At 44.7% G+C, this 23230-nt stretch overlaps 1 protein-coding gene across 2 annotated transcripts in view; it reads left to right on the top strand.

Annotated features, from left to right (window-relative positions):
• ADAP1 (ArfGAP with dual PH domains 1) overlaps positions 1-23230 on the top strand; it is a 118329-nt gene that overhangs the window by 46513 nt on the left and 48586 nt on the right. For both annotated transcript variants that reach the window (XM_075565500.1, XM_075565501.1), the window contains exons 2-4: positions 758-888; positions 3554-3645; positions 9080-9162. In XM_075565500.1, the coding sequence (XP_075421615.1) occupies positions 758-888; positions 3554-3645; positions 9080-9162 (306 nt within the window). The remainder of the gene's footprint in view (positions 1-757; positions 889-3553; positions 3646-9079; positions 9163-23230) is intronic.

Genomic DNA, 23230 nt, shown 5'->3' with positions numbered 1-23230 from the left:
AGGGAAACACAACGGCTGCCTAATGTCCAGCCAATAGGAAGCTGCAACATCACCGGTGGTGGGTTCCTATTGGCCGGCAATTTAAATACCCTTTAAAAAAAAAATAGGAAGTCATACCTATAACTTCACCAGAAGAATCTTGGAGATCAGGGGGGGAGGGTGTCCCCAGAGCTGAGAATAGTGCGGGTCAGCACTGGAGGACCACCTGGTTCCAATCGTGTAAAACAAAATAGAGGTTTGTTAGGGTGGAGTGCCCTTATAAATTAAGTATTCAAAATATAAATGCCTCCAAGCTGTACACCATGATATGAAGGGGTTATTGTAGACGTTATAATGAAAGGGGACAGATGAAAATGGGCTACATAAAGCTAGCTCCTTCACAGGGGTCTGGTCAAGTAGGAGACCCTGAATTTCTAAATAAAGCCAGAATAAATATACAGTACCAGAGAGAAGGAGCGGCTAAGTGAGTGAAGACACTGACTAGCACTGACTAGCAGGGGAACCTGGTTCAATTCCCAGTGTCGGCTCCTTGTGACCTTGGGCAACTCACCTTATCTACCTGTGCCTCAGGCACCAAAAACATAGATTGTAAGCTCCACGGGACAGGGACCTGTGCCTGCAAAATGTCTCTGTAAAGCGCAACGTAAAACTAGCAGCGCTATACAAGAACATGCTTTTATTATTGTTATTATTGTTATTATTATTGTTATTATTATTAAGCCGTATGTGACATGCATGTTTGATGTTTGTCTTGCAGATCCAGACTGGGCATCGTACACACTGGGGGTTTTCATTTGTCTAAACTGTTCTGGAATTCATCGCAACATCCCTCAGATCAGCAGGGTGAAGTCTGTCAGTTTAGACCCTTGGGATGATGTGCAGATCGAGGTATGGAAACGTTACTATCTTTCATCTACCTGTGATTGAGCTATGACATTCTGTTTGTATATAACTGCTCAAGTGGAAACCAGCACAGTCCATCAGGGAAACTGCTGTGTGAGTAGCGAGATAGGCACCTACAATATACGAGCGGGTGCGTTTGAGCCTCACAGTGGGCCATATTAAGTCATCAGTGTTATGCTATGTGATCTATTCTTGTGCCAAAAGACACCTTGATGTGTCTTCCAATAAATATGGGCCAATGAGTGATCGTGGGCAAGTGAGGCACATATTTACTAAGTAGTGCTATTTCATATGACATCATTCAGTGGGTGTTCCGGTGCAGGAACATATGTTAACGAATTGCACCAATTAGTAAAGATGTTTTTATAACCTTCCTTAGCATCCGATACCAAACAGCAGATTGTAACATAATTATAAAGGATTATTTTGATAGGTGTGTGTGTGTGTGTGTCTGTTTGTCTCTCTCTCTCTTTTGGAAAGGAAATTGGAGAATGTTATCAGTTGTTCCTGCTATTAAGCAGGTGATCGATCACAGACCCAAGAGTATGGTATGAGAATTCGACACTACGAATACCAACCGTTTGCCACACACCCTTCTTTCATTCAATCTATTCCAGGCCATGTATGGAGCCTGGACATGTGTTCACTCTACACCACCCAATAACAACAGGCACAGCGAGTGTCAAAAACCTTCGTGAAATCTAGAGAGAACATGTCGATCACCCCTTTCCTGACATCCGCCCCGACCACAAGGTTAATCGGACAATACTGTCTGGTTTCCAGGTTTTGTTGTGCGTTCGAAAACATGATTTTTCTCCCATTATTCGAGAATTCTTGAGCAGTTTTCACAAGAGACTTCTTGAGTAACAATCCACCACAGGTCTGCAATGCTTAGCTGGACAGGCAAAACTCTGTTGCAGCTGACTTCATTTTGACATGTTTTACACTGCTCCCTGCAGAAAATATTAACCCGCTTGGCTGCCAACGTGGCCAGAAATATACTGAGAAGTAGTAATGTGTTGCTGACTCCTCGTTACGGGGAAGAGATATATAAATTCTGCTGGTTTCTAATAACAACTGGAAATGGAAGGAAGGAATGTGTAGAATAGCGAGATTATTGTGTAGTATTGCAGTAGTAAAGGCAAATACAGGTCACTGCCTATGAAATACAAATATTTTGGAGTAGGGAAAGCCTTGCAACGTATTTGGGTCTGTAAATTGGTGTGGTTGTACTTTTCTATTTCCCGTATGGCGAACGCACTGGGAATAGCTGGATGTTTGGAGACGCAGTGTTTGCGTTTAATGCAGCAGGTTTATTTTCAGTGGTGTCGCCGGGTAGACTTTGTCACCTCCCGCCCAGACACGCCATGCTGCTTATAAACGAGTCACGTGATTTATTTGTTTGATTACTTTGCCTCGCTGAAGGTGATTCAGCTACAGTTAGTGGTTTATGAATAAAGGCTGAATCCCTCCCAGGCTTTTACACATCACATTAGTGATAGAAAACCAGTCTGTCTTGTTTGTACATCACAGGTGAGAGAGGAGAGAGAAAGTGCCCGTGTTTCTGCTCCCAGACTGTAGCGTCTGCCTCATTTGTGAAACCTGACTAAACAAACAGCTTGTCCGTACACGACTAATCCTGACTGAGCAATATGCTGTGTTGTAAGCGCTTTGCTTGTACAGTATCTGCGATACACACGTGGAACTATGGCTAAGGCCAAATTCTCAGTTTTAAGGCTTCAATTTGGTTTCACTTGATAAATATTCTCATTTTTTCCCCCTTGTCTTCTTAATGCATGTTAACCTCTTCACTGCCAGGGACCCTGCAACACGCTGCCATTCCTAGTGGTATGGGACCAGCTGGCAGTGCAGGCGTTTGTACGTTATTGTTAAAGCTGCAGTGCAAGCAATATCCTACTTGTGTTTGTTATTTTATTTTAATAAATCAGTTCTGTACTATGAGACAATACTTGTAGCATTTTCTTTGAAAAAACAAACAAAACATTTTGAATGTATTATAATGTAAGAAGCATCTTTGTTTATAAAGCAACTATTTACAAAGTCACGTCCCCTTCCTCTTCTGAGACAGGCTCTGGCACACCCCTTTTGCCCTCTCTCTAGCAGTGCACCAATTGTATCATGATCTTCCCCACAGAACTTTGGATCTTGGGTACTGTTCTGCAGCCCTAACCGTGATTTAAAGCAGGGATGCACACTCATTTCCCCCCAGCGCCCCCTTACCTGCTCCCCTCCACTGCACACGCCTCCCCCCCTTTCTCGGCTCTGGCGTCAAATGACGCAGCGGGGTCATGTGACATAACGTTGCCATGGTGACATCACGTGACCCCCACGGCGTCATTTGATGCCGAGTTACCATGATGACACGTCGCTGGAAGCCAAGGTAAGTTAGTTACAGAGGCCTCGTCCGGTTTGCGCCCCCCTGATTTAAATAACCCCTGAGCCGAATCTTCAGCGATCGATTACAGGAGAACAGATCGATCGGCAGCTTAGCTGATCACTTGTCCGTGTGCAGATTGTATTGATGCGCATTTTTTTTAAATGACAGCTTGAACCACAGCGTTAAATTGCACCTTACAGAAGTGAGCGAAACAGCTTCACACCTGACCCTAACTGTTTGTTCTTTTTACAGTACATGTCCTGTCTCGGAAACAAGATAGCAAAAGGCAAATATGAATCTAAATTACCATCATTTTATTATAAGCCAACGTCTTCTGATTGCCAGTAAGTAGTGAGACCGTTTCCCTGGCATGCTACGTGTGTCTCCTCCTGTGTGTATGCTACCTGTGTCTCCTCCTGTGTGTATGCTACCTGTGTCTCCTCCTGTGTGTATGCTACCTGTGTCTCCTCCTGTGTGTATGCTACCTGTGTCTCCTCCTGTGTGTATGCTACCTGTGTCTCCTCCTGTGTGTATGCTACCTGTGTCTCCTCCTCTTTTGTGTATGCTACCTGTGTCTCCTCCTCCTTTGTGTATGCTACCTGTGTCTCCTCCTGTGTGTATGCTACCGGTGTCTCCTCCTCCTTTGTGTATACTACCTGTGTCTCCTCCTGTGTGTATGCTACCTGTGTCTCCTCCTCCTGTGTGTATGCTACCGGTGTCTCCTCCTCCTTTGTGTATACTACCTGTGTCTCCTCCTGTTTGTATGCTACCTGTGCCTCCTCCTGTATGTATGCTACGTGTGTCTCCTCCTGTGTGTATGCTACCTGTGTCTCGTCCTCCTGTGTGTATGCTACCTGTGTCTCGTCCTCCTGTGTGTATGATACCTGTGTCTCCTCCTGTGTGTATGCTACCTGTGTCTCCTCCTCCTGTGTGTATGATACCTGTCTCCTCCTCCTGTGTGTATGATACCTGTGTCTCCTCATCCTGTGTGTATGATACCTGTGTCTCCTCCTCCTGTGTGTATGCTACCTGTGTCTCCTCCTGTGTGTATGCTACCTGTGCCTCCTCCTGTGTGTATGCTACCTGTGCCTCCTCCTGTGTGTATGCTACCTGTGTCTCCTCCTGTGTGTATGCTACCTGTGCCTCCTCCTGTGTGTATGCTACCTGTGCCTCCTCCTGTGTGTATGCTACGTGTACCTCCTCCTGTGTGTATGCTACCTGTGTCTCCTCCTGTGTGTATGCTACCTGTGTCTCCTCCTGTGTGTATGCTACCGGTGTCTCCTCCTCCTTTGTGTATACTACCTGTGTCTCCTCCTGTTTGTATGCTACCTGTGCCTCCTCCTGTGTGTATGCTACGTGTGTCTCCTCCTGTGTGTATGCTACCTGTGTCTCGTCCTCCTGTGTGTATGCTACCTGTGTCTCCTCCTCCTGTGTGTATGCTACCTGTGTCTCCTCCTGTGTGTATGATACCTGTGTCTCCTCCTCCTGTGTGTATGATACCTGTGTCTCCTCCTCCTGTGTGTATGCTACCTGTGTCTCCTCCTGTGTGTATGCTACCTGTGCCTCCTCCTGTGTGTATGCTACCTGTGCCTCCTCCTGTGTGTATGCTACCTGTGCCTCCTCCTGTGTGTATGCTACCTGTGCCTCCTCCTGTGTGTATGCTACCTGTGCCTCCTCCTGTGTGTATGCTACCTGTGTCTCCTCCTGTGTGTATGATACCTGTGTCTCCTCCTCCTGTGTGTATGCTACCTGTGTCTCCTCCTGTGTGTATGATACCTGTCTCCTCCTCCTGTGTATATGCTACCTGTGTCTCCTCCTCCTGTGTATATGCTACCCGTGTCTCATCCTCCTGTGTGTATGCTACCTGTGTCTCCTCCTCCTGTGTATATGCTACCTGTGTCTCCTCCTCCTGTGTGTATGCTACCTGTGTCTCCTCCTGTGTGTATGCTACCTGTGTCTCCTCCAAACAGATCACCAAACATACATTTCTGAGGATTAATGCTACAAATGTGTGATGCTTTATATATTGGCTCTTGATGGACCTTTTACACAAAGTATATTGTTTTTCTTCATGTTATACCTTGAATTTTCAAGGCTTTTCAATATAATAATATATACATTTTTGATCAGTATTTTTATGAAATAGAAGCAAGCTAAGAAATAAAATACACCCGCGGTCTTGTCATTGATAAATATGCTTCTGAAGTGAGAGGTTGGAAATATTTTACTCTATAAATGGCATGGTTTATTAAATATCTGGATGATTGGTGAATGGTTTAAACCGTATAACTTTAATGATAACAGTGAACAGCACACATATTCACTAGCGGTGCCCGCTGCATTTATGAGCTGATACAGTATCAGTTTAGCACACATTGCTTCTGTGTATATGATTGTATCACACTACCTTATACATTCACAGCGTTTGCCTCATATTTGTGTGATTCTCAGCTCTTTAGTAATGTAGCCATCGCTAGGATCTAAGCCTTCTGGTGCATATACTACTATAGTTATATACACTGTTTAGGGTTCAGACAAGAGCTCCTTCCCTCCTGTGAGGGTTACCTTAGATCACAGCTTGCTTACGATATACTGCCACGAGGTCATTGACCTGACCGCGTCTCCCCAGCGAGTACGCGGTTATATACTCCAGTACAACTGCACAGTACTTGTCACCTGCTTACATGCTAAAGCAGGGGGTCTGATCATTGCTTTAAACATCCATGGTCTTTATCATGTACTTTGCAAAGTACCATACCAATACAGCTTTTCGCCATTACGTTTGTGTACATTAATGATTCTATCTGTAGATCATTAACTTGCCTCATCGGTGTCCGGACATCCAGTTTTTACCCACCAACCCATTGCATATGTTTATTATCAGTACGCAACTATTGGTACGTAATCCTGACACCCAGGAGCAGAATGCACTTCATGCCTTAAGTTCATTCCACCGACACACTGGAGACACTAGCCCTGGTCTGCAAATACTTATATGCAGACTACTCTGTGAGGCCACTATTAGGCATACCATTATTAGGCATACCATTATTAGGCATACCATTATTAGGCATACCATTATTAGGCATACCATTATTAGGTTTAGCCTTCAGTACTGACCTAACCATAGGTCTATTCTTTGTACACATCAGCACCATCTCGTTACCCTACAGTCCCTGTCTTTAGCTAAGGACATTGGAGTTATAGCTCCACGTTACCACGCTGTGGATTACTGCACCCACAGCGTGGCTGTTGAAAGACTCTATGCTAGTCTTCCGCTCTCACCTTTGGTCCCTAGACACTTCATTTGTGTTTTCACTACAGGATCAGTTTGTTTAATCATCATTTTAACCACCATTATTTTAAACGGTTATCATTAAAGTAATGTTTTAAACCATTCACCATTCATCCTGGTGATGTAAGAGTGCCCAAACCAGGTTACATTTTCTGCTTCATTAAATATCTCATTGGCTTTCATTTACAAATGGATATGTTTGTTTCTTATAGCCGTAAATAAATATATCACGTGTGAGCACATTCACACGTCTCAGACAGGTCTGCACCCTGCTTTTCCCCATTATCTCTCAGCATACACTGCTTCCACTGCAGCCAGGGATTCTGGGTAATGACATGCAAATGAGAACACTGCGTCACTCTTGACTTCTTATCAATTTTAACATGGCCCCCTACAAGCTTATGCCTGCCGCATTACACAGTTTTTTCAGCAGAGCTTGGTTTAAAGAAGTGCAGGGCCAGTAACCCTACTCACAGACAGCTGTTTTCGACCTGTAGGTCTCATTAGTGCGGGTTTGGTTGCTGGCTATACAACGTGAAGCTGGTACGTGGGTCTAACCAGACATTAAAAAAAGCATTACATATAGCACACCCACTGCATGCAGAGAGAAAAACGCATTGCAGAACCTGCTGGCTCCAAATGATTTAATCCGCCCCCTAAAAAGAATACAAACAATCACCATAGTCACACATACGTGCCCTCATATTTCCGGCAGCACCTCCCTCGTTCATCCAAATTACAAACCGGTCATTCTATAGGCAGTTATACCAGGTAAGGTGTAAAGTGCTGGTAAATCTTCCCTTAATCTTCACGTCCGCCATTCAAACGCAGCAAAGATGTATTTATGACCTGGAAGGTGCTATACTCATTAAGGGAAATAGAGGGCAGAAGAAAGGTCGAAAGAACAAGAAACTATGAACAGATATTTACTGAACACCAAAGGCACCAGGTACCAGATCAAAAATCCAGTCTACATTTGTGTGAAGCTGGTACTGCTATTTTGACCTCTTCATCTCTGGGAGTCACAGACAGGTTTATATACAAAGTAGCTGTAGGTGCAAAACTGGTTTCAATATGTTGAGCAGTCTCAGTGAGACATTTCTGTAAGTAAATCCTTCCCATGTAACAACTAACAAGTATGTAGAACAGATGCGCTAAGGGGTCTATGTATCAATGTAAGAAACGTGTGTTTAGACGCGCTGTTCTCAGTTTCTTACATCTGATATAGATTTTTAGATTTACACCACTTCAGATATGGAGGATTTTTGGGGGCAAAGAAAAAGAATGGGGCAGAGACACAGAATGTGATACATCTCATTATAATCTGTGCCCCATGTAACTCCCCCCAACTCCTCCTACTGACTCTCCCCAAGGTGCCCGCTGGGACAGAGACGCAGAATGTGATACATTTCATTATAATCTGTGCCCCATGTAACTTCCCCCAACTCCTCCTACTGACTCTCCCCAAGGTGCAAGCTGGGGCAGAGACGCAGAATGTGATACATCTCATTATAGTCTGTGCCCCATGTAACTCCCCCAACTCCTCCTACTGATTCTCCCCAAGGTGCAAGCTGGGGCAGAGACGCAGAATGGGATACATCTCATTAAAATCTGTGCCCCATGTAACTCCCCCCAACTCCTCCTACTGACTCTCCCCAAGGTGCAAGCTGGGGCAAAATGTTTTGATACATAATAGTATTAGCAAAACGCCCCAGTTTTGCACGAAAATGACTTTGATACACAGACCCTAACAGTTTTCCTGCCGTTCCCCTGGCTTTGCCTCTGGACATTGGCTGTCACGCCAATGAGAACAATTCCTGACTCGCTGGAAGCTCAATTTTCTTTCTGCTTGGAGCTAATTTGGCCAACATAGTCCTCAATGTTTCTGGCAATATTATCTCCGGCTCCGGATGGGTTTAAATAATTCAATGCATTTGGCATCTGCCTGATCTTTACATTTTAGAAGCAGCAATGTGCCTTGTGTTGCATTGCAAAGCACCTGTTAAAAATGAAAACCATATATTCCGTACGAATCATTTCCTCTTTGTGCCGCGTTGGGTACAGAGGTTTGGAGATCATAGATCTAAAAGTGACTACGTACACCATACAGGTACGGCTTTAAAAAGTATAATCCCTCTTCGTTTGTGGGCGGGTAAAATAAGAAAACAAGTATTGGTAACCAGCGTAATAACACGAATTTAAGCCGCCTATGCATTTTGAGTGGATAACTCCTTTAATATTACTGTCATTTAATGTGAATGGTTACATCTTGTTTTTGGACGCAGCGGTGCATTAAGGAATCCCATTTTCTGTTTTCCCAAAGGCAGTGATCCGTGGCTGTTTTGTGGCAGCTGTGAGAAAATAAAGCAGCATCAGTGATCTGTCTGATGCCCCATCCCATTTGAGCTGACTTGATGTATATGTCTGCGCGGCTGCCTGAGAGCCGGGGCTGCTGAGTGATGTGTCTTTTGTGTTCATTTCAGAGTGCTCCGTGAGCAGTGGATCAGGGCCAAGTATGAAAGGAAGGAGTTCATCTTCATTGAGAAGCAGGAGCCTTATTCTGCAGGTAGGAAAGGATGCTGCATTGTATGGCGAGAATGGGGAATACACAGCGCTTCCCATCCCCTGGTTATCTGGGGACGCATAAAAAGGCAAAGCTGCTTCACAGCAAATCACTCGCTGTCTAAAACTGCCCTTTTAGTGTCTCCTGTGTCATATATTATTACCAAGATAAAGCTGTGATTCATGTTCATTGTGACAATGAAAATGAACAATACAGGCTGCTGCTCTTTCTAACTTCCAGGCCCCTTTCTGTTAGCCATGTCGCTGGCAAAGCTTTGTATTCTAACCCAAAATAGTAAGCGATAGATTTCTTCACCCAAAACAGAGGCACATTTGTAAGTGTTTGGAGCGGGGTGAAAATGCGGTTCCAGCAGCTGTGAATATTGGGGATAAACAGAATCCTAATGCACATTTCTTTAGCAAGCATCAGGCTGATAGTGTACATGGAATACGGCTTTACACCATGCTGGGGTCAGCAGTGCCAAATATTTCCATGCACAAACTATTACCCACCCATGCTGTGCTATGCAAAGAAATGAAGAACACAGTGGGAGGATATGCACAAGCTACGTAGTACCACATCCTTAATAGTCCTAGAAGGATACTTTGGAAATAAACTCTAATACTACTAAAGTACTGCACCGCTAAGCAGCTTCCAACACGAGCTACTAGGAGATCTCCAATGCTGATGGACATATCTTGGGCTACGTGCTGCTAGACAGCCTGATTCCCCACGTCTGTATATCAGGGTTACAGCGGGATATTATTGTCATAGAGTGACTTACTGTATGGTCTTACAGCACTATAATACGGCACAGCTCTCCTTTCTCTATACATTATGCATGTTTCCTGTACAATAACCATGCGTTTCCTAATCGTTTGGAGCCGCAGCGATAACAGCTGAGTTGGCAGAATTCACTGAAATTGCTCGGTTTAATAATTTATAAATATATTTTATTCCTGTAGTTGGAATGTCTTTTGGCAACACAACCCAATTTGTCTTTTTTGTTGTTGTTGCAATTTGTAGTTTGCAGGAAATAACTCCCATATTTTTTTTGGTGGGGGGGGAGGGAGATATATAGTTTTGGGTGCATTAGGAATAAAGGCTCACGGTGGATGAATTGTGGATATTTATAATCCGCGATAGGGGAGAGGGCACCTTGATAAACCGACAAACAGCTGAGCATTGGCGCCAGGGCCCAGTAAAACCCATTGAGAGCACGAGCAGGAGACTCCGGTTTTGATGCAAAAGTAACAAGGCTTATTACGGAAAAATCCAATACATGTCCAATGTTACTGTCCTCTCCAGACAATATGAGTGAGAGTCCACATTATATCCCCGCCTAGCAGGACGCCAAAAAAGGCGCGAATCTGGAAACAGATGCCCCTCTCTTACACTCCCTCTCTCCTCGCAATTACCCCACTCTCACTCAATCCTGCTTCCTCAATCCCCCCCTCCTCACACTCATTCCCTTTGCCCCCCCCCCGGCCACACACACAATCCCAGCCACAATAATCACCCACCCTAAAACATACAACCCCCCCAAATACATACAAAGAAACCTCCACCCCCGCAAATACCTACAACCCCCCCAAATACATACAAAACCCCCACTACAACCCAAATACATACAACCCCCTGCACTCCCCAAATACATACAAAGAAACCTCCACCCCCACAAATACATACAACCCCCCACCCCCAAATAATAATAAAGCCCTCAATCCCTCACTCCCTCACACCTTAACCACGTCAGCTGCTCAGCGGAACGTCCTGCGCTGTCTGGGGATGGAGAGGTTCCTCCTCTGTCTTTGTGCTTGGCTGAGAGAGAAGTGGATCGCAGCCTTTACGTCTCAGCGCAGCGCGGCACACACCCGCGGAGCAGCCAGCCGAGCTATTCCCCCCCAGGGCCACGGCACCCTCGGCAGAGGGAAACAATGTTTTAACATTGCAATTAGCTTGTTATCTTTCTCTTTCAGAGAACACTGTATGTGTGGGGTGTCATAAAAGTCATAAAAGGTGTTTAGGGAAGTGGCAAGAATTATATCAGTTAGCAGCGGTGGCAACAGTTCTATAATCGCCCCCGGAGGCAGAAGAAGTAATAATCACTTTTCTGAGCAGTGTTCAATACAGCGGTCTCCAACCTTTTTGTTGTTGTTGTTGTTGTTAAGGAACCCTATAATTATATTGTGAAAATCTGTGGAATCCCAACCCTCTCTAATAACGTATGAGATCAGATACATTGTAAGGAACCCCAACCCTCTCTAATAGCGCGTCTGAGATCAGATGCTTTGTAAGGAACCCCAACCCTCTCTAATAGCGCGCCTGAGATCAGATACATTGTAAGGAACCCCAACCCTCTCTAATAGCACGTCTGAGATCAGATACATTGTAAGGAACCCCAATCCTCTCTAATAGGCAGCTGACCACACCATTGTGAGGTCACCGATGACCTCATCAAGCAGTCCCAACGTTGCGCATTTCCACCTATAGACTTGCAGTAAGAGATGGTTTGAGTTTATTCCACAGCAGTGGCAAGCTCTTTTCAGCAGTACATTGTAGAGTCCACTTTAGATAGTATTGCATAGTAAAGAACCCCGACCCTCGGGGGGAAGAGAAATACATGGGAAGAGGGGCGGAATCGGGGGACTCACGAGGTGTGAGATGGGGGGGGGGCTCGCAAGACCGCCAACACAGGGGGGGGGGACAGCGGTGGCCCCTGGTCGTAACTCTAGTCCTGGGCCCCGGGAAATCTGTCGGCAGCCCTGCAAGTATGTCCTGGGCACAGACTTAGGACTTAGAAGGTAGATAACGATAATAAAAGAAACGGCAATTGTCCAGAGTCTACAAATGTCCTTGTCACTTCAGCCTCAGCCTGTGCGCGTCAGCGTCTGCTGCTCTTGCTCTCTATAGATATCGTTAGAGTGCCAATTTAGCGTATTTCTCAGGTGTGGTTAGTTGTGTGCACAGGTACCTCTCACCATGCGTTGTACGAAGGAGTGTTTGGGAAGGTATTTGTCACTTGGAACCGACTCGCACGCTCTCTCTCTCTCTCTCTCTGGATATCAGATCCGTACCATTGCCCATGCTGGCCTGGTATTGTAATACCTTCTGGTGACTTGGTTTTCCCTTTTCTTCACAGTGCCGGTCTCCTCTAAGACAGAGGTACAAAGCAGAGCTCTACCCACACGTTCATAATGAGGTTCTCCATATAATGTGACAGCCAAGAACAGTGGGAACCCAACGTATCAGGTCCCATATGGACCTTTCATTACCTCTTTCCACTGTTCTTGGCTGTCACATTAAACGGAGAACCTCATTATGAACGTGTGAGTAGAGCTCTGCTTTGTGTCTCTGTCTTAGAGGAGACCGGCACTGTGAAGAAATTGTTTGCCTGTGTTGTGTTGGCTGCACAAGCCGGAGTCTCCTCGCCCGAGGCTGTTTCCTTGCACTTTGGAATTCGTTTGACCTTTAGCACCATACAGAATAATTGCCGGACAGCCCCAGTGACGCTGCCCAGCATTCACCATTGTCACAGTTGATGGCTCCTCTTATAGTGAAGGAACTCAATAAATGAAATCATGATAGCTCTAAATATATAGTATGTCATATTGATTCAAGGAGCATACGCTCTCCAAAAAACAGCAGAACCATGTTAATTTCAGCTTCGGGGACCCCCTGCTCCCAGTGATACCTCCATAGGGGGCACCAGTGGCAGCTCCACAGGGTTAAATGTCCTGGTCACACGGGCCAATAGGAAGCTGCAAGGGATGATGCCATGCCGGACCTTTAAGCCGCCATTATGATAGCCCTAACTTGCCCAGCAAGGTAAGTATGTTGGAAAGCAGGGGGTCCCAAGGTATAGAAAACTCTGTGACTGCAATTGTATATATATTGTTTCTTCTATAGCGCTGACAGTGTTCACAGCGCTGTACATACAATGTTTCACCAATGAGCCTCTGCCCTTCAGAACTTACAATCTAGTTTTGGAGCCTGAGGCCCAGGGAGATAATGAATTGCCCAATGTTAGACGCGGTGCTACTACTTGTTGTGGGTTAGTATGGCAGGTCTCTGCAATTACTCATCTCTGAGTTTTCAAGAACTATTATGTTTATGTACCCCCAGGGGGGCTCAACTTCAGTCCTCAAGACCCCCTAACAGCTCCGGTTTTCCAGGATATCCCAGCTTCAGCACAGGTGGCTCAATCCGTCCCTGCATCAGCACAGGTGACTCAATCAGTGGCTCAGTCTGTGAGCCATCTGTGCTGAAGCAGGGATATCCTTAAAACCTGACCTGGGTGGGGGGGGGATGTTCTTGAGGACTGGGGTTTAGAACCCCTGATGTATGTCAATGAAGAGGAACCACTACCTGCAAAATATTCAACGCTGTTTTTTGGGGAGTTTTCTTAAGACATAGTAGCCCACTCATAGCCATATAAACACATCGGGCTGATGTATTAAAGTCTTCCGGCTGCAGAAGTGGAGCAAAAGAACCGAGCCAAATGTATCAAGGTAAAAATCACGGTTTCCAATGGGATTTTTTCCTATATAGCTTTGGTGCAGTGTTTTTGGCCCGGTTTTGCAGCCGGGACTTTGATACATCAGCCCTGATGTGTTAGACGTTTCTCTGGAACTGAAGGGGTCGGTTGTATAAATTGGAAGGCCGTTACCGTTAGGAAAATGTGGCTAGATGTCATTCTCATAGAAGGACGATCGCCCGGAGAATGGGAAGGTTCAAAACCGCTAGAGCGTCAAAGTGCCTGTAACCACAAATACATACAGTACAGTGTCTGTAACCACAAATACATACAGTACAGTGTCTGTAACCACAAATACATACAGTACAGTGTCTGTAACCACAAATACATACAGTACAGTGTCTGTAACCACAAATACATACAGTACAGTGTCTGTAACCACAAATACATACAGTACAGTGTCTGTAACCACAAATACATACAGTACAGTGTTTGTAAGCTGGAGAAGGAGAGGGAACTGGTGTTCTATTAATAACGGGACGAACAGACTGTGGCCAGAGACAGAATAGTCTGCATTGTATTGGGCCTGTGAAATTTGATTTATTTATTTATCAAATGTTTTACCAGGAAGTAATACAGTGAGAGTTACCTCTCGTTTTCATGTATGTCCTGGGCACAGAGTTAAGATGACAAATAATACATGGTTACAAGTACAGTTACATAAGTGAACAGGGTTATACATTATATACAAGACATTGCATGCACAGTTACAGATAATATATATTATAGACGAATGTAACAGTTACAGACCAGATTAACATGTCAGACCGAGTTAATTGTGAAAGAACGTAGACTGGTGGTGGATGTGAGAGTCTCCGGTAGACTGTTCCAGTTTTGGGGTGCACGGTAAGAGAAGGAGGAGCGGTTGGATACTTTGTTGAACCTTGGGACCATGAACAGTCTTCATTGTTCACCTTGACACATAAAAATCACTCAGTCAGACAGCATTGAAGTATCAGAGCTGGAGAGTAAAAAGAAAGAAATAATAGAAATAAGCAGAGCCGGCATTACTGGATCACTGAAAACATTTTAAAATTCCATGTTAGATGCGCTGCTGTAGAGCGGTCCAATTATCCTGTCACTGAAAGATGCAAATGATGTTTATCTCACCTTCACTAAGCTGTGTGCTGCGGGGAGAGACTGGGAGTTGGTTGTGTTTAACCATTGCAGGGCTGAAGGCTCTTCCAGCATTTCAAGGGTTAAATAATTGAAAAGAAAAAGATGGCGCTAAATGAGCTTGCAACAATGTAAGTAATGGTATTATTATCACTATACAAAAGGAATGGCGCCTGCTGCTGAGGTATATTGGAAGGGAGTCTTCAATTCTCATACGTATATAAAAGGATAGATGACAGGAAAATATATTTCAGCGCATGGGATCAAATTAAGGAGAGAACTTTATGTCTCAGAGGCCAAGGGATTCCAAATGAGATCTCACTCTAGATGTGTGTGGTACACACAGTCATTTTAATAAAATAAAACAAAAACTTGATAAAACAATTATCCCAGCTGGGTGCAAAAAATTACACCAACACAAAAATGGATATTAAATTATAATAAAACATTCATCTTATACTAAGCTTCTAAAAGAACAGGCGCTTGTTATTGTGAAAAGCACCCCTTATGTACATACATTTGCATGCATATGTATTTAACCATTTAAAATATCTGCAATATTAGTGATGTCTGTGGTGAGCCTGTACTTCCTTCCTGGGGGAACAATGAAGACTATTGTGGACATCACACGATCGACGGGGGATAGCTGGAGTAAGAGATGTGAGGTGGAGTATGCAGACGCAAGAACGCTGAGACACGAAGCTAATAGCGCCTTTTGGAGGCGCATCACGTGACCGCTAAGACACTTGCGGACGGAGAAGTGCACTGGACGGCAGCAGAGGAGGAAGTGGAGCAGCTGGTGGGTCGCAGTACCCCAAGGACATGTGCAACAAATCACTCGTTTAATCCGGAGGCAACAAGGAGCAGAGAGGAACTGCTCCTACCTGTAGTATCCCACAGATACTCAGTACAGGTAACTGCAGCCTGCACCGGGTGAGTGGAGCCAAAATATCTCTCTGCTGAGAGATCAAATACAACAGTGGAAAGTTTTGTGTGAAGTGCCAGCAACACTCCAGGTGAAGGGTTAGCACCTGCACTTACTCTACCTGTGTATGCACAGCAGCCCATTCTTTCACTCTGTGAGAGCAGCAAACAGTGTACAAGATATCTCTTTAAGGGATCTGTGTTTCCACTGCTCTCCTACCTCTTCCCTCTTACCCAGCCATATATACTACAAGTACAGACATATAAATATTGACTATCCTTACTACCACTTACACCAACTTATCTCTTATTTTTATATTTTTATAGCATGCTCTAAACGAATAAGTTCAGTAGTACTACTTTTTTCACCAACAAATTTGACTGCTATATACTATCAGTTAGACTTCATTGGTTTCATTGACAAGATATGTTCATATGATTTTTCCTTGCAGGCAAATATTTAGTGATCATCTGTATTGGGTTCTGTCTGCAACACCTAGGGGGTTTACAAGGAGGATTTATTAGTCTTCATTGTTCCCCCAGGAAGGAAGTACAGGCTCACCACAGACATCACTAATATTGCAGACATTTTAAATGGTTATACATATGCATGCAAATGTATGTACATAAGGGGTGCTTTTCAGAGTAACAAGCGCCTGTTCTTTTAGAAGCTTAGTATAAGATGAATGGTTTATTTTAATTTTTTATCCATTTTTTGTGTTGGTGTAATTTTTTTGCACCCAGCTGGGATAACTGTTTTATCAAGTTTTTGTTTTGTTTTATTTTATTAAAATTACTGTTTGTACCACACACATCTAGAGTGAGATCTCATTTGGAATCCCTTGGCCTCTGAGACATAAAGTTCTCTCCTTAATTTGATCCCATGCGCTGAAATATATTTTCCTGCCATCTATTCGTTAAATAATTGAACTAGTGTCTGCTGTCTAATATGAAAGCCCTAAGTGTCAATGTCCCGTCCAAGTGACCCGTTGTCTTGTGGAGTCTGAAACCAGTGAACTAACGTAACTAAACGACTCGTCGGCTGTATGGTCGGTATAAGCTGTGACTTGCTGCAATCAGTGAATAATCCCCAAACAGAGAGAAGATCTCATTATTGGCAGTAATGTGGTGGTAAGGGTGTGCGTTTTTCTTAGTGTATTGATGCTTGGATGTATCTGCGGATGTGTTCTGTCACTTTGCGCAGCTGCAGAAGCCTCACATGTCACTGTGCTCATGTCTAACCCCGTGTGCTTTTGTTTTACCAGGAAGGTGAAATGATAGTGTTGTGACTGTAATGTTTGCTTAATAAAAGCAACAATCCCAATACAAGATAGTAGTATGTTATCCCCTACCTAGCATGTCCTGCTCTTTCATAACAAAAAAGGCTTTTTTTTTTTTTTTTAAATCTCTTGTGTACTGACAACGAGGGGCTTTTTCTATATATGCCAAAGCGACATATGATCTGTGTTTCTGTGTATTTATGTATCAGTGTGTTAATGTCTGTGTATCCGTGTGTTAATGTCTGTGTATCAGTGTGTTAATGTCTGTGTATCAGTGTGTTAATGTCTGTGTATCAGTGTGTTAATGTGTGTTTTAGTGTGTTAATGTCTGCGTATCAGTGTGTTAATGTGTGTGTATCTGTGTGTTAATGTGTGTGTATCAGTGTGTTAATGTCTGCGTATCAGTTTGTTAATGTCTGTGTATCAGTGTGTTAATGTCTGTGTATCAGTGTGTTAATGTGTGTGTATCAGTGTGTTAATGTCTGCGTATCAGTGTGTTAATGTCTGCGTATCAGTGTGTTAATGTCTGTGTATCAGTGTGTTAATGTGTGTGTATCAGTGTGTTAATGTCTGCGTGTCAGTGTGTTAATGTCTGCGTATCAGTGTGTTAATGTCTGTGTATCAGTGTGTTAATGTCTGTGTATCAGTGTGTTAATGTGTGTGTATCAGTTTGTTAATGTCTGCGTATCAGTGTGTTAATGTGTGTGTATCTGTGTGTTAATGTGTGTGTATCAGTGTGTTAATGTCTGCGTATCAGTTTGTTAATGTGTGTCAGTGGATTTGTGCAGTTGGATAAAACAGCATGGTGGAGGTGCTGACATTAGGGTGGAGGTGCTGACATTAGGGTGGGGTGCTGGCATTAGGGTGGAGGTGCTGACATTAGGGTGGAGGTGCTGACATTAGGGTGGGGTGCTGGCATTAGGGTGGGGGTGCCGGAAGTAGCGTGAGGGTGCCGGCATTAGGTGAGCCGCTGTACATGGCACCCGGCGACATCAACCCCTCCCCTGCCAGAGGGGTCAGTAACACATTGTAGAGAAAGAACAGGGTTACAGATTTGTGCTTGCGAAACATTTGCCCTGTCGTGGGGGAAACGGTAACGTAACAATGAGCAGGAGAGGAATGCAAACCGAGAATGAACACCCATTATCAGGCACTGATTGTCCAACGTCCATTGGTGCATAAGCCATGAGTGCATGGAGCCCGCACGAGCAGCACTCAACAAACTAAAGCAGCAGTCTCATCAATCTCAAGTCCCGGATACTACTGGGAAGACCCAGTACCTAAGGGCAGGCCAGTTTCAGACGATCAGTAAGGGGAGTGTCGCAGCAATGCGCCGATCAGTAAGGGGAGTGTCGCAGCAATGCGCCGATCAGTAAGGGGAGTGTCGCAGCAATGCGCCGATCAGTAAGGGGAGTGTCGCAGCAATGCGCCGATCAGTTAGGCCTCGTTCAGGGTGCCAGAGGCAGGAGTTGGAGGGCGGGCGTTCGGGAGGGCGGGCGGCAGTCTGCTGGGCGATGTGTGTTCACCCCCAGCAGACTTTTTCAGGAGTTGGGGAGGGGGCGGGGCTACAGACCTGAGGTTAGGGATCCAAGTTGCAGTCTTGAAATCATTCTCAAGAATGATTTCATTGGCTGCCGAGGTCCCAGTGACGCTGCTGCAGCTTCAAAAAACGATTTTTTTGTTTATTGAAACTGTAGCCAGCGTCAGCTCCCTACTTCGGAGACAGGACAGCTGCTACCCTGACAACCACAGTTCACTTTAAATACATTGTATCCCACGGCCGCACGCACGTCAGCACGCCCTCCCTCCGAAGCCTGCACCCTGAACGAGGCCTTAGAGGAGTGTCGCAGCAATGCGCCAATCAGTAAGGGGAGTGTCGCAGCAATGCGCAGATCAGTAAGGGGAATGTCGCAGCAATGCGCCGATCAGTAAGGGGAATGTCGCAGCAATGCGCCGATCAGTAAGGGGAATGTCGCAGCAATGCACCAATCAGTAAGGGGAATGTCGCAGCAATGCACCGATCAGTAAGGGGAATGTCGCAGCAATGCGCCGATCAGTAAGGGGAATGTCGCAGCAATGTGCTGATCAGTAAGGGGAGTGTCGCAGCAATGCACCGATCAGTAAGGGGAATGTCGCAGCAATGCGCCGATCAGTAAGGGGAATGTCGCAGCAATGCGCCGATCAGTAAGGGGAATGTCGCAGCAATGCCCCTGACAGTAAGGGAGTGTCGCAGCAATGCGCAGATCAGTAAGGGGAATGTCGCAGCAATGCGCCGATCAGTAAGGGGAGTGTCGCAGCAATGCGCCGATCTGTAAGGGGAGTGTCGCAGCAATGCGCCGATCAGTAAGAGGAGTGTCGCAGCAATGCGCCGATCTGTAAGGGGAGTGTCGCAGCAATGCGCCGATCAGTAAGGGGAATGTTGCAGCAATGCGCTGATCAGTAAGGGGAGTGTCGCAGCAATGCGCCGATCTGTAAGGGGAGTGTCGCAGCAATGCGCCGATCAGTAAGGGGAATGTTGCAGCAATGCGCTGATCAGTAAGGGGAATGTCGCAGCAATGCACCGATCAGTAAGGGGAATGTCGCAGCAATGCCCCTGTCAGTAAGGGGAATGTCGCAGCAATGCCCCTGTCAGTAAGGGGAATGTTGCAGCAATGCGCCGATCAATAGATATTCCCAGTAGTTTGAGCTGCAAACTGTAACAATAGTTAATGTTACCATACTAATATAAGAATACATTGTAGCTGCTGAGTTACGCTGACTGAAGGATGAATTGAAACTGAAAGGCCGCCATTTAGTGAACCCAACGAAGCAGTATTCTTGCTGATCGGTCACGGGAGAACTAATCGATCAGAAGGTTAGGTAATTAGTTTTCAATAAAGGTAATCAAAAGATGCATACAGTATATGAAAATATATATCTATTTTTTAACGGTGTTATTTATTGAAATCAATGGAAGTTTGCGTGCGGTTGTGTCCCGATCGGCACAATCACAGTGTAATCAATAACCCCCTAAGCATCAATGGTGTTTTCCCCTTGACTTGAATTTTGTTGAAGTCATGTCATCACAAGCCATTAAACATCAGTATATCCTGGTATTTGGAGCTGGTTTAGCATTGTGTGCATCGCATGTAGGTTTTCGGGGGAGGGAATGTATGGAATTCTTTGGCCCAGGTGCACTAAACGGTGCGAGGCTATTTATCGTGACTTTAACCCAAGTTAACATCACGTTAATAGTAACACTGTGTCCACTAAATGGAATAACAAAACGTTAACCCAGTATACTCATGTAAATAGCTCATATTTTTTTTACGGTCATTAGTGACAATGGCGTGAAAATGATTTTCAAATGAGTCATTATCATAAGCATACCATGTCTACTAAGCGCCATTAAGAATAACGCAGGGAGATAACGTCACGTTATCCAAGTCATGCCTAAACCGGGGACGATATGCCCATCCAGACACCGAAAAACAGACTATTTTGGGGGTTTGGCTGAGAGTAACACCAAGACCTAAATAATGTCACATTATGTAAAGGTATAACGCAGCGTTATCCTGAAACAACGTAACGTTAAGGCTATACTGGCGAGCTCCGGTACAGACGTTATTTCTGCATATAATTCGCTGCGTGGATGTCGCCCCCGGGCAGATTACGTCCGTTCATGTTTTAGGTAACGCCGCGTTTTTTGCCCTGATTTACCGGAGTTTAGTACACTACGTCTCCCTTTCTTCTGCGTCAACATCTCGACCTGATCTGAGATGACCTAAACATCCCTTCCTAACCAGGCCCACCACCAGCTTCTATGGGGTATTCGGGACACATTACAGTTGAGAGCTTCTTCAACACTGGGGGGGAGGTGGTCATCAAGGTTATTGAGCCGAGGTTAGGGGGGGGTGGGGAGGGTGAAGGAGTCTGTCAAGTGGTGGGTGGAGAGGGCCCACCTGTCTTTCTCATGGGCCTGGCAGAGGAAGGGCCCGGGCCACTTAGATGATCCCAAAGTCGCAACCTACTTCCGGTCAAGCCAAACTTCCAGGGTCAGCCGCCGGGCTAAAAACAGGTGTCCCAGGTCTCCCCCTGATTCTCCTCCCCTGTCCGTAACATTCACTGTCATATATAAAACTGTTATGAGTGGTTAACATTTTACTCAGCCACCAGCAGGGACTGTTTCAGCGCCCCAAAGCAATCTGTATGGAAGGCCACCTAGCAGTAAATATGATATTGCATTGCAGGCGTTTACAAGGAAGGGGTTACATGTTCCTGGTGTGTACCTCTGATCAGAAGGCAAGATGGCACCATTGAGATGCAAATTAAATTGAAACAGTGGAGACTAGTAATATAAAAGCAGCACCCAGTTGCGGTCTTAATGGGTAGTTCTGTTTGGAAGCAAAATACAATTTTTTAGACAAAGGCCATTTGTATTTGTCTTCTCCTCACATGAGAAACAATTGCAAGAGGGACATTGTCTTGCTAAACAGTGACATGTTCTTATGCAGACAAAGTCACAAAGGGAATTCTGTTCAGAGAAACAGAACCTAAGCTCTCACGCCACGCTGGAAGAATGAATGTCGCCGTAAAGGCAAAACCGTTGTTATTGTTGTTTAAACTTTGGTCAGCCTGTTCCACTGGAAGATCTGGCCATCCTTCTGGTTCACTGTGTACTAGGAATTGATGAAAGGGAATACAGGTAAAAAGGGACCCTTTGATAAGGGTAAAACCACTGCCCGGTATTTCTAGGTCTGAAAATTCAACTTCCATTTTTGAGACAAGTGCTATTAAGTGCTGAGCTGGCTCTGTCCGACCTTGTGTCCGACCTTGAACTAGTCATCATTACTCTGCTCTTCTCCTTGTAAAATGATATTGTAAGCCCGCCATGTAGGTATAAATTGAGCCATTCGCTTCTCAGAAATCCTACATACTGCATAACGTTTTTCAATGCTGTTGTAAGATGCACAGATGTCTTATTTCTACAGAAGAAAATAATTACATCTTGTGACAATGAAAATGCTGAAATACCGAGTAATTGAGTATCTCTGTATATAAACATGGATATGATTAGGTTTGAGTGGGACCCAGGATACTGAAAATATGCTCAAACAATGTGGTGCAGAATGATTAAGATCATGTTTGTTTACTGCTTGTGAGGCCTGCAATGTATTCCTATCCTATTTCATGTAATGTCTTGTTCAGTGTGTAACCCTTGCAGGGGTAAATGATACCAAAGGCATTGGTTTGTGATACTTTGTGGCCATATTTAGTAAGCAGTGCTTTTCCATAAGTTTCTGTCCGGCATCAGAACACACATTACAGTCTATACAAGTGAATGGTGTGTGTGTGTGTGTGTGTGTGTGTGTGTTTGTGTGTGTTTTATAGAACTGTTTAAGGGCCTACGTGTTCTTGTGCTTAACAAATGAATGCGGGAATTGTTTCCTGCAAATGCCAACAGACCATTTATCACATACAGTACTTGCCCCAATAGGAAGTCAAAAGAAATGGTAAAACTATCTTTCTAAGCTTTGGCTCTCGTCGCCGCAGAAAAGGTATGTTAATTCACAAAAAGTGGTGATAAGCAGAAATAGTCTGTCAAGTATGGATGGATCTGTCAGAGGGCTTGATGTATTACTTAATTCTTTGGAAAAGAGCCATTTTTTTCCAATCTGTCGTACATGACACTAGTTAAATAGAAGCGCGCAAATCAATGTGCCTGCTCTTCCAATAAAGAGTTTGTGTATGCGGGGAAACTGCTCACTCTCAGTCCTTGGGGCGCTGATCTCGGAGGTAGCACGGGGAAAATATTTTTGTACTTGACTTTATTCTGCATCAGCGATCCTGACACTTTACCGACATTCACCGGAGTATTTTTGTCTCGTACACTCAATGTGCTGAAGGATTTTTTTTTTGTCCCTTTTGTTAATAATAAAAATATTTGCAGACAAAAGTCCCTGACCACTAGGGATGTGTGAAATTGATGCAAAGCAATGTGTGACTCTGGGGAAGTTTGGTGGGGCGGTTTCCCCTCGCTAAAAAAAAGTAGCAGAGCAGCAAATTTTGTCGTCGTCCCCACCCACTACCAAAAAATGTTTTCTCTAACACTTGCAGGTTACAAGACCATATATACTGTATACTGCTATTTTTATCAACATTTCATCATTATATAGCAAATATTAATCCCACTTGTGAGCACATTCACGTCTCACACAAGTCTGCATCCTGTCTT

This window comes from Ascaphus truei, chromosome 11 (assembly GCF_040206685.1).
Source record: "Ascaphus truei isolate aAscTru1 chromosome 11, aAscTru1.hap1, whole genome shotgun sequence".
NCBI lineage: Eukaryota > Metazoa > Chordata > Amphibia > Anura > Ascaphidae > Ascaphus > Ascaphus truei.
The sequence above is the reverse complement of the archived record's forward strand: the minus strand, read 5'-3'. Positions and strand labels throughout refer to the sequence as shown.